The sequence below is a fragment of the Pristiophorus japonicus genome, chromosome 5 (genome assembly GCF_044704955.1).
Source record: "Pristiophorus japonicus isolate sPriJap1 chromosome 5, sPriJap1.hap1, whole genome shotgun sequence".
Taxonomy (NCBI): domain Eukaryota; kingdom Metazoa; phylum Chordata; class Chondrichthyes; family Pristiophoridae; genus Pristiophorus; species Pristiophorus japonicus.
The window spans coordinates 99,433,466-99,449,025 of NC_091981.1; the positions used below are offsets into that span (position 1 = coordinate 99,433,466).

General features: G+C 44.7%; 1 protein-coding gene across 1 annotated transcript in view; it reads left to right on the plus strand.

Annotated features, from left to right (window-relative positions):
- Nucleotides 1-15,560, plus strand: part of pde11al (phosphodiesterase 11a, like) — a 461,489-nt gene that overhangs the window by 256,131 nt on the left and 189,798 nt on the right. Inside the window, exons 5-6 of the mRNA XM_070879912.1 lie at nucleotides 7,702-7,766; nucleotides 10,625-10,745. Of these exons, the coding sequence (XP_070736013.1) occupies nucleotides 7,702-7,766; nucleotides 10,625-10,745 (186 nt within the window). The remainder of the gene's footprint in view (nucleotides 1-7,701; nucleotides 7,767-10,624; nucleotides 10,746-15,560) is intronic.

A 15,560-nucleotide genomic window follows, 5' to 3' on the forward strand; every position in this document is an offset into this window, starting at 1 on the left:
GAATTCTCCTACTCACTGAAATGTGGAAGGGTGCCTGTCTTTATTGAAACTGTCTGACAGACCTTTTTAACTTTTTTTTCATGAAAGCTGTATAACTTTTGGCATGATTTTTGTTCAAATTGTCATTGCATAGATTGCACGTGGCGAGAATGGTGACTGTCCAGTAGTTCATTCTCCCTGTGATAAACACAGGGCCTTCTCCTTTAATGTTCCCCATAATGTGCTGCTGGCAATAATTAAATCTGTGCATGAATGCCACAGCACTGAGACTCCTGGGGTGGCGGGGGGGGGGGCCCGGAAATCCATGATTGCCAGCAAAGTGTCACCGACAACTGCAGTTAACGGCCGCTGGAAATGGACGCAACACTAACAGAGTCAAATTGGTCTAGGGGGCATGGAGATAGGTGGCGCAGCATTCACCTGCCAAGCAACGCCATCCGGGTGGTGTTGCTGGAGGGATCTGGGATGAAGTTCCTGTTCAGGTGCGGCATTGCAGCTTCCCACTGTAAAGTCCTTACTCTACAGCATGAAGCCACACGAGGCACATTCTGGGAACAAGGTCACTCTGTGACCTTAACTATTTATTCACAGGACTCCAAGTGATGACCCTGCATGGGACCTCCCTTTTTATACCTGTGTGATCAGGTAAGGAGTGTCTCCCACACATTCACCCCTTGTGGTCAAGGTGTGTATCAAGGTTGAGTGTATACAGTAATACAGTGGTGTTGCATTGTGGTTACATACATGACATCACCTTCCCCCCCAAAGTCTTATTGGGATCATAGGTTTAGTCTTTCAGGTGGTCTACGCTCCCTCGTGGGTCTTGGTCCAGATGCTTACGGCATATTTGCTGAGTTTTATCACGATGACTCTATTCCCCTCTTTGTCAATTACAGTACCCTCAAGCCATTTGGGCCCCATGGTGTGATTGAGGACGAATACAGGATCATTTATTTCTATACATCTCCCCCTCGCATTACGGTCATGGTACTCGTTTTGTGACTTGCGCTTGCCCTCAACTATGTTGGTCAGGACTGTGTGAATGAGGGACAACCGAGTTTTGAATGTCCGTTTTATTAGTAGCTCTGCAGGCGGGACCCTCGTGAGCGAGTGCGGTCGGGATCTATAGGCCAGCAGGAGGCGCGATAGGCGGCATTGTAGGGAGGGTCCTTGAATCCTGAGCATACCTTGCTAATGATTTGGACCGCACGTTCCGCCTGGCCATTGGAGGCCGGCTTGAACGGCGCAGTCCTGACGTGGTTGATGCCATTGCCCGACATAAACTCTCGGAATTCGTAGCTTGTGAAACATGGGCCATTATCACTAACCAGGATGTCCGGCAAGCCATGGGTTGCAAAGATCACACAGAGGCTTTCCACGGTGGTGGATGACGTGCATTAATTCAAAATGATGCACGCGATCCATTTCGAGTACGCATCTACCACAATAAGGAACATCTTACCCATGAACGGGCCCGCGTAGTCAACATGAATGCGTGACCATGGCCTGGTGGGCCAGGGCCACGGGCTGAGTGGGGCCTCCCTGGGGGCATTACTCAGCTGGGCACACGTCGTGCACCTGCGAACACAGTGTTCCAGGTCTGAGTCAATTCCAGGCCACCAAACGTGTGACCGGGCAATGGCCTTCATCAGCACAATGCCTGGGTGCTCGCTGTGGAGGTCCCTGATGAATGCCTCCCTGCCCTTCTGGGGCATAACTACCCGGCTGCCCCATAGTAGGCAGTCGGCTTGGATGGAGATCTCATCCATCCGTCTGTGAAACGGTCTGACGTCCTCAGGGCATGCTCCGTGTGTGGGTGCCCAATCCCCAGTCAGGACACATTTGTTAATCAGGGATAGGAGGGGATCTCTGTTTGTCCAGATTTTGATCTGGCGGGCTGTGATGGGGGAGCCTGCGCTGTCAAAGGCATCGACAGCCATGACTATCTCGGCGCTTTGCTCCGCTGCGCCCTCAGTGGTGGCCAGTGGAAGCCTGCTGAGCGTGTCAGCGCAATTTTCAGTGCCAGGCCGGTGCCGGATGGAGTAGTCATAAGCAGCCAGCGTGAGAGCCCATCGCTGTATGCGAGCGGATGCGTTGGCATTGATAGCCTTGCTGTCTGACAACAGGGATGTTAATGGCTTGTGGTCCGTCTCTAACTCAAGCTTCCTATCAAAGAGATACTGATGCATTTTTTTTACACAATAGATACATGCAAGCGCTTCCTTCTCGACCATGCCATATCCCCGTTCTGCTTGAGAGCGCAACCTGGAGGCATAAGCCACAGGTTGTAGTTGACCCTCAGCAATGCACCCAACCCCATAGGACGATGCATCACATGTCAGAACCAATTTTTTTCAAGGGTCGTACAGGGTCAACAACTTGTTTGAACAAAGTAGGTTTTGTGCCCGAACAAAAGCCCGTTCCTGACAGTCCCCCCAAAACCAATCGCAACCCTTACACAGGAGCATGTGTAGCAGCTCCAACAACATGCTCAAGTTCGGCAAAAAGTTCCCGAAATAGTTCAACAGTCCCAGGAATGAACGCAACTCCGATGTGTTGAAGGGCCTGGGTGCTCGTCGAATCACCTCTGTTTTGGATTCGGTGGGCCGAATCCCATCTGCAGCAACCCTCCTGCCCAGAAGCTCAACCCCAGGGGCTAAGAATACACATTTAGACTTCTTGAGTCGCAGGCCTACCCGGTCCAGTTGGTGTAGTACCTCCTCCAGGTTGTGGAGGTGTTCCTTGGTATCTCGACCCGTGATGAGGATGTCGTCCTATAATATGATTGTTCCAGGCTTTCCATGTTTCATTGAAAAGTCGCGGCCACTGATCGAATGCCAAACGGGCACCTGTTATAAATGAACAGTCCCTTGTGCGTGGTGATGGTGGTCAGTAGTTTAGATTTGTCGGCCAGTTCCTGGGTCATATAGGCTGAAGTGAGGTCCAACTTGGTGAACAGCTTGCCGCCTGCCAGCGTGGCGAAAAGGTCTTCCGCTCTCGGGAGCGGGTATTGATCTTGTAGGGACACCCGATTGATGGTGGCCTTGTAGTCGCCACAGATCCTGACAGAGCCATCCGCTTTTTGGACGGGAATGATGGGGCTTGCCCAGTCGCTGAATTCAACATGCGAGATGATGCCTGCTTTCAACAGCCGGTCCAATTCGCTTTCGATCTTTTCCCGCATTACATACGGCACCGCTCTGGCTTTGCGGTGCACTGGCCTGGCGTCCGCTGTGATGTGTATCACTACTTTAGTGCCTTTGAAAGTACCGACGCCAGGTTGGAATAGTGAATCGAATTGTTGCAGAACTTGTGAGCACAAACTTCGCTCCACAGATGACATTGCGTGAACATCCCCCCATTTCCAGTTCATCTCGGCTAACCAGCTCCTCCCCAACAGTGCGGGACCATTGCCCGGGACAATCCAGAGCGGCAGCCGATTCACTAACCCATTGTGTGTGACAGCCAACATTGCACTGCCTAGCACCGGAACGATTTCTTTAGTGTAAGTCCGTAATTGTGTCTCAACACGTGCTAATTTTGGTCTACTGGCTTTAAATGGCCATAGCTTCTCAAATTGCTGAACACCCATGAGTGACTGGCTGGCCCCAGTATCCAGCTCCATGCATACTTGGATACCGTTTAATAAAACCCTCATCATCATTGGTGGCGTTTTGGTGTATGAACTGTGAATATTCGCCACATGGACCCGCTGAACCTCGACGTCCATCGATTCGCCCCAAAAGCAATCCTGCCTCAGAGGACCCTCTTCTGGTCTATCCGCCTCATATATTAGTCTGTTTGCAGGCTTCCTGCACATTCGAGCTAAATGGCCACTGAGATTGCAGTTCCTGCAGACAAACTGTTGAAATCTGCAAGATCTGGCTGTGTGTTTTCCCCCATACCTCCAGCATGAGTTAAAGTTTCCATTGTTGGGAACAAAGGGACTATGGCTAGGCATTCCGCGCTGACTGTGCCTTGGACTGCTCTTAAGTACCCTATTAGTTGGTGTCAATGGCCCCATCCTGGGCCGCATTGTCCACTGTGATGGCGTGAATGTCCGTTCAACCTGCCATTGTCTCTGTTGAAGTCCTACTCGGGGGTCTATTGCTGCCTGGGGAGTGTCGGACTGCCCCTACCTGCCTGCAGGGCTCTGAGTCGCATTGATGATGTTGACTCCCTGATCCCTCGCCGCATTAGAGGCAGAATTGCGCGCGTATATTATTTTCGTCTCTTCCTCCCCCGCCATGAAAGTTTGAGCTATCAACGCCACCACTTCCAAGGTCAAATCCTTGGTCTCAATTAATTTGCGGAAAATCCCCGCATGACCGATGCCCTCGATAAAGAAGTCCCTTAGCATCTCCACCCTGCAGGCGTCTGTGAACTTACAGAGGCTGGCCAAATGCCAGAGGTCCGCTACGAAGTCCGGTATGCTCTGTCCTTCACGACGTCGGTGGGTGTAGAATCTGTGTCAGGCCATGTGTACGCTGCTCGCTGGTTTGAGGTGCTCTCTGATCAATTTGCTAAGTTCTTCAAAGGTTTTGTCCGTCAGCTTTTCGGGTGCTATTAAGTCCTTCATGAGCACGTAAGTCTTTGGTCCGCAGCTGGTCAAAAGATGAGCCGTTCGCTTGTCAGCCGCTGCATCCCCCAGCCATTCTTTCGTAACAAAGCTTTACTGAAACCTCGCGACAAAATCGTCCCAGTCATCCCCAACACAGTTCCATTCCTCTGTGCTACCGGTGGCCATTCTCGTGGGTCATGAATTCCCGTTTCTCGTCACCAATGTAAAGTCCTTACTCTACAGCATGAAACCACACAAGGCACATTCTGGGAACAAGGTCACTCTGTGACTTTAACTCTTTATTCACAGGACTCCAAGTGATGACCCTGCGTAGGACCTCCCTTTTTATACCTTTGTGATCAGGTAAGGAGTGTCTCCCACAGGTTCACCCCTGTGGTCAAGGTGTGCATCGAGGTTGAGTGTATACAGTAATACAGTGGTGTTACATTGTGGTTACATACATGACACCCACAGCCTCTGTGAGTGAAGCTGTGGAGCCCACAAGGAATTGTGGGTAATGAAGAGGGCAGAGAATTAAAGGGGCCACGCACACTGAAGCAACACAAAATAAAATGCAAGGAATCAATACATTGTTTAGCCCTTTCCCCCTTTTAAGAAATATTCAATATTTAAAAGAAGTTCTAAATGTGAATTACCTTCCTAACCTCAACAAATGAGAAAACTACATCAGCACTTGTAATGTCCTTACACACTACTATAAATCCACACGAGGCACATTCTATGGACAAGGTCACTCTGTGACCTGAACCTTTATTCACAGGATCAAGACGTGATGACCCTGCGTGGTACCTCCCTTTATATACCTGGATGACCAGGTGAGGAGCGTCTCCCACAAGTTCACCCGCTGTGGTCATGGTGTGCATTTCTTAGGTGTATACAGTGTGCAGTGTTGTCACATGAAGGTTATAGTTACATGAAGGTTACTTACAGGACATCACCTCCCCCCCTCCCCCCGCCCAATATCTTATGGAGTCAAAGATTAAGTCGTTCAGGCGGTCGACGCTCTCTCGTGGAGCGCCGCAGTTGGGACTCTGGTTGTTGAGCCTTGGCATGCATCTCTGTCACCTGTGGTGATTCTGGCTTCTCCGGGCTGACCGCAGGGACTGTGCATGCTGCTGAATGTTCTTGTTGCTCGTTCACTGGCGGTGGTGTGAATACCATCTCATGATCTTCCTCCGGTTCCTCAGTGTCCATGCTGAACCTTTTTTTTACTTGGTCCAGATGCTTGCGGCATATCTGTCCATTGTTAAGTCTGACCACTATGACCCTATTCCCCTCTTTGCCAATTACAGTACCCTCAAGCCACTTGGGCCCCAAAGCGTGATTAAGCACAAATATAGGGTCATCGATTTCTATACATCTCCCCTTTGAGTTATCCTCCTTCTGGCATGCACCTCTAGGCTTCCCGCCCTCCCGTCAGCACAACTCCACCCTTGTGCCTTCCTCACGCACCCAAGAAATGTAGCCTGCCCAGCCAGTAGGACCACAAACAAATGATTCCATCCCTGATATCCCGGCCACAAAGGAGCTGTCTGGGCTGCATCCTTCTGTATGATTCCTCCTCTTATTTGTCTTCCTCTTCCCTCTGCAAGCGGATGCTGGAAATCTGAAATGAAAATATAAGATGCTGGAAATGCTCAGTTGGTCAGGCAGTATGTCGACCTGAGATGTGAACTCTGTTTTTCGTTCCACTGATGTTGCAGGACCTGACATACTCGTAGCATGTTCTGTCTTCTCAAAGGTCTTGCAAGCATCCAGCAGCAGTTCCTACACACTTAAATAACCTTTTACAATTGCAGTAAGCAACCACTTCAATATAATCAAAAAGAAACCAGTCCAAACCCTTACATTTAAAAACTTACCTGAATGATGTGTGTGTCCCTTTAAGAACTGCAGCCATCGCCACTGTCAGCCTGCTTAGGATTCGCCGCTGAATTCATGTTGGTGACGTCAAGTTGGCGTTGAACGCCGATTGACATCACCACGCCTCCATTTTTTTCCCCCAGAGTACTTCCAGTTACTGGCAGCACAAAGGGGGTGAGCAATGTGACGGTTACCGCAGGACCCACCACCAGCTGGTGAAAGAATGGCAGCCGCCATTTTATTACCATTTCATGGCGTTATGGAGTGTCAGTAAGGAAATTAATTTCTAGCTCCTGGATTCAGAGGCAAAGATATCTCTAAATTGCCTCAAAAACAACAGTAACACAAATGGAAAATATTGGGGACACGAGATTTTAATTTAAAACATTTCATTTTCTCTTGTGTTTGTTTCTGATTACAGCCCTGGGCCACTATTTATTTAATCCACAATTGACCCCGTATTTGTAAGGTGCATGCATGTATTTTGGGTGTGAAATATTGTGTAAAAATGTGCATAATTTACTACTAAACTATCATCTCATTGTAACATATTTGTCTGCATTTTCAGTGTTTTCGTAATTACTTGAACCTTTCAAGTTCATTTTCCTCTCTTTCCTGCCCCCCCCGCCACCCACCCCACCGCCACAGCTCTCCACTCTCCATATACCCAGCTAAACACAAACAGTGTGGACTTGCCACATTCCAGTACCTATACAAAGATTCATGTTGTCTTACATCATCCCCAAGTGTACAGGCAAGGGATCTGCTTTGTCTACCAGTGCTGCTTTTGAGTCAATTATTAGGAGAAATACAAGAGTAGCTCAAGTGACTCGTTATCTGAATTTCCCTCTTTCCCTGTGCTTTGTCTACAACTGTTTGGTCTTAAATGAGCATTGGCAGAGGCCTGGGAGCAGGAGTTCAGGCCGAAGGTAAAAAGACATGGATTTTATTATTTTCAAAAATGGCTTCAATAATCTGAAAACAAGACAAGATGAATCTTCCTCAGTCAGATTCGGTCACCCACACAGCTTGCATTTGGCTGTAGGAATTCAACATGGATTGAGTGGTACCATCAAAATGTGTGATTGACCTCAAGGTTGATGTGCTTTAGAGTTGTCTGACCTTTGTCCTGTTTAGCAGAGCTGTGCTCCAAGCACAGATTCATGCTCCAAGCGCAGATTCAGTAAGCGCTCTCATGCTCCCAGCTGAAATGTCACTGTGGGAGGATTATAGTGTGCTGTTTCTTTGTTGAACAGGTGGTGAAGTTTTCAAAGACCTTCGAACTGATGTCTCCACTATGTTGCATGGACAGTGAAATCAGGTGAGGAACAGATTTGATTTGATACCTAGAGATTGGGAGCTAGAAATTTTGTTGAAAAGTAGAAAAAGTAGCGCAAGGCGATAGTAATTCTCTCCTGCTGGGAAATTCAGGTTTAGCACTCCAAGAGGGAAGTGGAGCACTAGAATTTAGCGCCCGAAGAGAAGTGGTTAACGCTTGATTTGAGAATGGGGCAGTACCAGCAGAGCGCTGAGTAATGTGAAATCATCAGAGGCTGCTTCCCTTGCTTAAAAGGGAGGGGCCAATGATGAGGCACAACCAACTTGGCGGCAGTTCTGCATTGCAAGGCAACCTGCGCAACTGCCATTACAGCCCCAGACACACTCTCAAAGTGGAGGGCTTGGTCATCTTGCAGCCATGAAACATCGAAAACTTTCAGCAGGCACCAAACTGGTGCAAATAATAAGGGGCCGAAATTGCCCCCCCTCCTTCAGGCCCATTTCCGCCTCTAAGAGGCGGCAATGGAGCAGATAGGCCTCACTGACCGGGGGTGGGCGGATGGGCCAACTCTTCCGAAATTGCCCCTGGGCCTGGAGCGGCAGGAATGGGTTTCCACGCTACCTGTGCTGCTGCCCTGTCGGGCACATGGCAACCCCCTTCCGACCGGCGGTGACCCGTTTTCTGCTCTGTGCGGAAAATTGCCCTGTGGGAAATTGCCCGGCGGGAGCGGCAACGCCGCCGGTCAGTGCCACTGACAGCTTCCTCTGTTCATGTAGAATATGATAAATGCTTTTGTGTCATTGCTAAAGAAATTCAAAAATTACTAAATTAATTGGAAAATAACCTTGCCTTTCCTGCATTTAGTATCAAACGCGGAGGAAGAAAAGATTTCCCTCAAGCATTATTTGTAGCAAAATCATAAACACCTTTAGAAAGAACAGCCGAGTTTCTGTAACTTGGCTGAAGCTGGGCAGACCCTCCCGAGAAAAGGTGTTAATCGGCTGAAAATGAACGGAAGTGGTACAAGCTTTCTGCCGATTTCCAGCTGAGGTTATGGCAAGTGGTCAATACAACCCTGCAGACATTGAGATCAACATGTTTAGCACTGAGTTTCAAATAACATTCAGGGTTGTGTGTGGCCCTACTTCACACCATAGAACAGAACCAAATTAAGATGCTGTAGTTTGTAATGACATTGGATGTGATCTTCAGATCAAATGTTCAAATTAACTGTGGCACCAATTTATACAGTGCCATAAAAAATTAACGTTTAAATCTCAAATGTGTCAGAATGACTTGCAGTTTCTCCTTACTTTAGATTGTAGACTGCTTGCAACTGTTTTTTTAACAGCTCATCAAGGCAGTGCATAATCAAAACTGCATGGCCAAGTTCCTAAAGTAAGGAAGAAATAAAGGATGCATGAAGCTTTCAATTAAATGAACTAGGTTCCAATAATTGATTTTTGGTTAGTTTCACAGCAGGTCGGTCAGCATCTGTGGAGAGAAAAGGCAGATTGACTTTTCAGGCAGAGCCTGTTCTGTTCTTATCCTCCACCGATGCTGATTGACCTGTTCTGTATTTCCAGAACTTTGGGCTAGAAATTCAGTATTGTCCCGGTTGGGGCATTAACTTTTGAGAAGTTGGAAGTTTAGCTCCAGGCGCTAAATCAATTTCGCTGCCCGCTATATTCAGTCGCAGCACTTAAAGAATGCAGGGGAGCGCTAAATCAGATGCTAATGGCATAGGTGAGTGGCGTTAGGCTCCAAGCGATAATGAATATGAGGTGTTGTGTAATCGGGAGTGAGCATTGGCGAAGGCGCCTTCCAGCCATTAAAGGAAAGGGTCACTGGAGTCTGCACACCAACCCCCAATGATTTGGGGAATGCAGAACGGTGATATGCTGTGGGATGAAATGCAAAGTCCTTTGACTGCCCACAACACTTCAGGGTCTAAGTAGCCTTTATTTGGCTGCAGATACATCCTGCGCTCTCTGTCACTCATAACTGACCTTTGGAACGTATGTTTCTTGACAGCTGGGGTGCATCCTTTTAAGTAGTGCCCTGCCAACCGCCAGCCAGCTGGTTCATGTCTCCGCTCCCTGGCACTGCCAGCGCGATGCTACTGAAGTTTGCAGATTGGGCGCACGGCGAGCACTGCATGCTCGTTGACATCTCGATCTGCATGGTGAACGGTGCCGAGTCGTTAACTGTTATCTCCGCGCTACAGGGCCAGCGAATTTGCCGTGCAGCGTTGGATTCACCTCGTCACAGCGCTACTGCCTGAGCTCCCCCATTGGCGCCAGTGCCAGGCGCTAACTATGGGCACTAACATGCCAAATTTCTCCCTCTATGTTTTTCTTTGATTTCCAGCTGCTGTGTTTTTCTGGTTTTTATCAGCATGATTTTAATGTTTGTGTTAAGGCATGAAAGTTAAAATGGGAAGATTTTCCACTTTAGTGCCGCATTTACTGGCTCCTGGAGGTGCAAGATTCCAAATATGTGCTCTCAGCATGTGCCAGGACAACTGAAGTGGAAAATCTCCCTTAACATGTGTTCAAATAACTTACTATGGTTACAAAGTAAATAAATATTTTAAAGACTAAATGTTCCTTTTTGAAGTTTGAGGGCTTTGAATTAAGTTCAAGGTATGCACTGTCCAATTCTTTTCACTAAACTGAAGAACTGCATTTTATATAGATCACCAATAGTAGTATTATAAAAAATTTTAAGTATTATATTCTGTCAATTGCAAATGTTCTAATATACTGAAATTTTTATTGTCTAATTAGGATGTTCAGGCTTTGTAGATGATTTCAAGATCTGTAAAGATTACCAGTGAGAGGCTTTGTAATTTCGGTGAAATTCTAATTATGATATTGATTAACCCTTGTCAAAGCCAGCATGGAGAAATTATCCTGCTCTGATTGGTTGATAAACAACAGCATCGCAGAGCTGGTTGCATCAACAGGCCTTCCGGTGAATATCAGTGATGCCTATCAGGATCCTCGCTTTGACACTGAGGTATGAACATTAAGCAGCAGATTAAATGGGCATTTGTTCAAATAATAGTAAATAATCGAACACTCAGAAACCTAGCTCAACTTCTAATTTTCCTTGCTTTCCACTCCATTAATTCTCTTCTCTTATTTCTCAACCCACCGCCTCCAGAGCGGAATTCTCCCAGAAGCAAATGTCAGTAGGATTCAATAGGCCTTCCCCTCGACCTCCCACTCCCACCCCACCCACACCAAAACAAAAACACAAATTTTCATTGTGTGAAAAGTGGCTGGTTAATCTCTTTTCAATAGCGTTAGCTGAGGGAGGAATTTTGGCTATGGCTCTGCAGGAACTGCCTGCTCTTTGAATAGTGCCACGAGAACTTTAGTATCCTCCTGAACAGACAGTCAGGGGCTTGTTTCGTTGTGGTTTGTATCTTTGACATTGCAACACTGCCTCAGTACTGCACTGGGTTTCATTTTATATTATAAGCTCATATCCTGACAGGGATCTCAACCCCACAATTTGTGACCCTGAGGCAAGACTCTTACAATTGAGCCAATCTGACATATTTTGGTGGATGCAAATCACTAACACTGACACTGATAATTTGGCAAAAGCTGAGAATCTTACTCGAAGAAATCATAAGTATATCTGTGGAAAATTGAAAAAAAACTATCAGTCTGCTGGAGTATGGATTGCCCTTCTGAGGTTATGGTTAAGGAATATTATTAAGGAAGAGTAGAACGAAATATACCGTGCACTGAAGCCAGGCTATATTTGGCTTGATTGTGCTTACTTCTAACGTGGTACATAAAATGATTGTGTGTTCCATTCCCTAGCATTAATATCTTTCAACTTGATGAGTACAAAATCTATTAATTCAATAACAAATTAAAACAGACAAAATTACGTAGCATTATTGAATTTCTAAAAATATTCATGGACGGTGATCAAATGACCACAGAACAAATATTAACATTTTGTAAATAACGGTGTAGGACAATTAACATTTTGTAGAAACCATATGGCTGGCCAATTTGATATTCTTATCCTCCATATTGAATACGTAACAACTAAAAGGAATGGAAATTCATACCTCTGAACTGTTGCATGTTCGCTAATGGATATCAGCAATTCATTATGAATTAAATATTTTGTATGTGTAGTTGGTTGCTTTATCTGTTTTCTTTTCAGCAATGCTTTATAAGAATGCTGTTCCTTTATGGCAGACAATATTTTTTGTGAGGATAATGAAGCTGTAGCATGAATTAGGTTCCAAATTCTACTGGGTGTAAGTGCAGCAGATCTAATACCTCACAACCAGCAAATCTAAAAGTAACACATTTAGGACTGCATCACTTATTCACAATTTACTTCACTTTTGATCATTCTCCTCAAATACCTTCTTTATAAAAGCAATGGATAAATCAATTCAAATTCTCAGTTTTCTTTAATGCGTATAATTGATTGTTGTCAATTAGAAAATCTGAAATTTTATCGGCAATTGTTTTAGCACAATCAAAACTATTTTGTTTTGCCACTTAGGAGAAAAACTGACTTAAATTTGTTAAAGAAGGAGTGAAATTAGGACTGATTTTGCTTGTCTTTAATACGCATCAAATCTAAGCATGCAAAAATTCAATTTTGTATTTGTTAAATTATTTAAGACATGAACAAGCCTTTAACAGGTGGTCTGAAAGTTGCATAGTGTGTTAAATAGTTAGTGCAAAGGAAGGAAAGAAGCAGGGATCAGGCTGGATCCAAATGCTCTGCCTGTAGTAAAATTTTAATCCAAAACGTGAAGGAGATGGTGCTACATGGATTTGTGCACAAAGCTATGTTTCATCCCTAATTAAATTTTGCCTGTAAACACCACTAAATGGATTAAGCAAGACTGGCAATGGTTAAAATTATTTGTTAGAAGTTAGTCGGAGAGTCTACTCATTAGGTGCGAACCATCATGGTAAAATACTTACAAGTTGTACAAGATAATGCAAGAGAAAGTCTGGACTAATTATCTTGCCTTCAATCACTGTACAGTGTTTCCTTTCTAAATCCTCTTCCTTTCGTTCAACACTACAGCTTGGCAGGATGTTCAAGCGATGTTGTGTTACATTCTGCAAGATTACTGCCTCTTAGTAATCTGTATGTCGATGGACAATGTATTTTGTTCACGGGTCTCAAGAGAGCAACACAGAGCAAGCCATGCAAGGTAATAATGCAGCTGCAGAATTACCGACTAGTCACTGTAAATTATGTTAATTACACAGGCAGAGTTGTCACTATTATAGTGCACCAAAAATGGACCGCATCATTGATTGGAAGGGGTGGTTTCACTTATTGCAGCCAATTAGAGGATGACTTCATGTTATAGTACAGTCAGTGTTTGCTGGCATTACTAGGAGCTATTCGCAGAATATTTGGAAGTGCAACTCATGGCATACTTCTGACTGGGGTTGCTCTTTAAAACTGACTTTGTAAACAATTGTCCATGCAGTACTAATGTTACCCATTATGGCTGTTCATTTAATTGGATATTATTGAACAAAATTGCCATAGTACATAGTTGATACAAATTTTGGGGTAACAGTACTTACACTTAGGATGCAGACTTGGGTTTCTTCAGGTTTTGACGTTGGAGGCTCAGAAGTACATATTTGCAAAGCAGAAGCACAAGATCGATCAGTGATTCTAGCAACAGCAAGAGTAAATTGTCCGAGATCCCTCGGTATGCTGCTTCTGTATTTTCCCATCATCTCAAACATCAGCTCTATCTTGTTTGGAGGCTAGTTTGTAGAATTTCATTTCACTCGATCTATCATGATGCATTTTCCCAACACTCCTTGAAATATTGGCTAAGTTTCAACCTGCAGCTACATTCTGCTTAGGATATGTAGTGATAACATGGGTGAGCTCATGAGTGTTTGAAGCTTACACCTTAGAAGGCTACTAATCACAATGGCGACCAGTGGTGAAGGAATGGCACTCACCACTCACGTCGCTGACAGTTGGCCACAGAGTTTTCACGGGCTTGTCAGTGGAGATTTCCCCTAATATGTTGTCTGATTCAGTGCTGCACCCTCTACAGGGTGGCATCTGTGAGCAGTGCAGAAACAGCAAGGCTCCTCAACCAATCACATTCAAGAATCCTCACTGAGACACACACACAGTCCAAACCAGGAAGTATAAAGCAGGAAATATAAATTAGATTTAAATGATGTACAGAAAGTGAAACAAATATTGGGAAATACAGATGGGAGTAAGGGAGAGCAATAATAGACAGAAATACCAAAACACATTCAAAAGAATCTTTAACATTAATTTTCTTCAGAGGGAATGAGACTCCACACTTGTAAAATTAACTTTTCATTCAGCAGTAATTATCACTTATTATGCTGTTTAAAAACTCATTTAATGCTCAATGCAACAGCCCTAAGTGTTTCAGCCATTTTTAGCGTGGAACTAGTGGGCAAGTACCCCAAGTGCAAACTGTTGCAATCATTTCAATGTTGAGTTTATCGGCGAAAACTGAAACAGTGCACTCTGTGGAAGAACAGGGTTATTAGTTTCTGGATCTCTGTGTTTAACTGCTTATATGCACATATGCGGAAGCCAGAAGTTGCTGTCAGATTTACCCCGATCGCTGAGCGCTGATAGCCTTGCCGTTATTAGTACAGCAAAATCCGGTCCATTCTGTCGGTAAATCTGACTGGCTTCATAAATTAATAACAGTGATCTGAGGTATTAAAGCAAAAATGACCTTGATGATATGCATTAAATTGTGATTAGTTCTGTTACTTGGATAAATGGGTTTAACCTTTACATTGGGTCTAATCTTTAATTTGAAGTTAATTAAATTAATTTGTCATTAGATCATTAATTTCAGCCTTCAACTTTTACTCAATGTAATATTCAGATCTATTTCTATGCATGTATTCAGGTATCCAGACTATTTGAAAAATGTGTCATTAATTCACTCATATGCCGTTCAGTTAATTGTTATTACTCAAGTAAATACTGAACCTATCATACAATCATCGAGGTTTTGGCACAGAATGAGCTCATCTTGGCAAATCGTGCCTTTGTCGTTGCCAACATGAAATTGGAGCTGTCCACTCGAATCTCATTTACCTGTTCTTTGGCCATAATTGGCCTTGTTTCAAAGGCCACCTGTAAAACATTCCATATCCTAATAACACTTTGTATCAAAACAATTTTTCCCACTTTATGCTTCTAATACAAATCCTAAAGCCTATAGGAAAGTTCTGAACAGGGATTTGCACCAGGATGTGGTTCCCTATTGTTCTTTTTTCCAAATCAATAACTTAATTGTAAAGATCAGTGGAAGGTGGGTAGCAGTTGAGCAACGGTAGCATGGTGGTAATTTTAATCAAGGGGTATGGTGAGAAAGCAGGAATGGGGTACTGAAGTTGCATGTTCAGCCATGAACTCATTGAATGGCGGTGCAGGCTAGAAGGGCCGAATGGCCTACTCCTGCACCTATTTTCTATGTTTCTATGTTTCTATGAACCAAAATGCTGCTCACTTTACTCTGCTATATATGGTTTGTAAATAAGTGGTCAAGACGACCGATAGATGAGTGGCTTAAGAAAACTGAGCCTTTCACATCACTGTAAACAACTTCAGTATTCTATGAAGCCTAAATATATATGGTGTTGAAACCAGTCCTTTTTGATAGGCTTCAGAAAAGAATACAACTTGTGCCCTTGAGCTTGTTATAGTTCAAGGCCATGCAGACCTGTGGACCACAGCCCACTAGCATTGAGATATGCCCTTAGGCTGTCATTCCTCGGTTAGATTTTGAGTGGAGGAGCA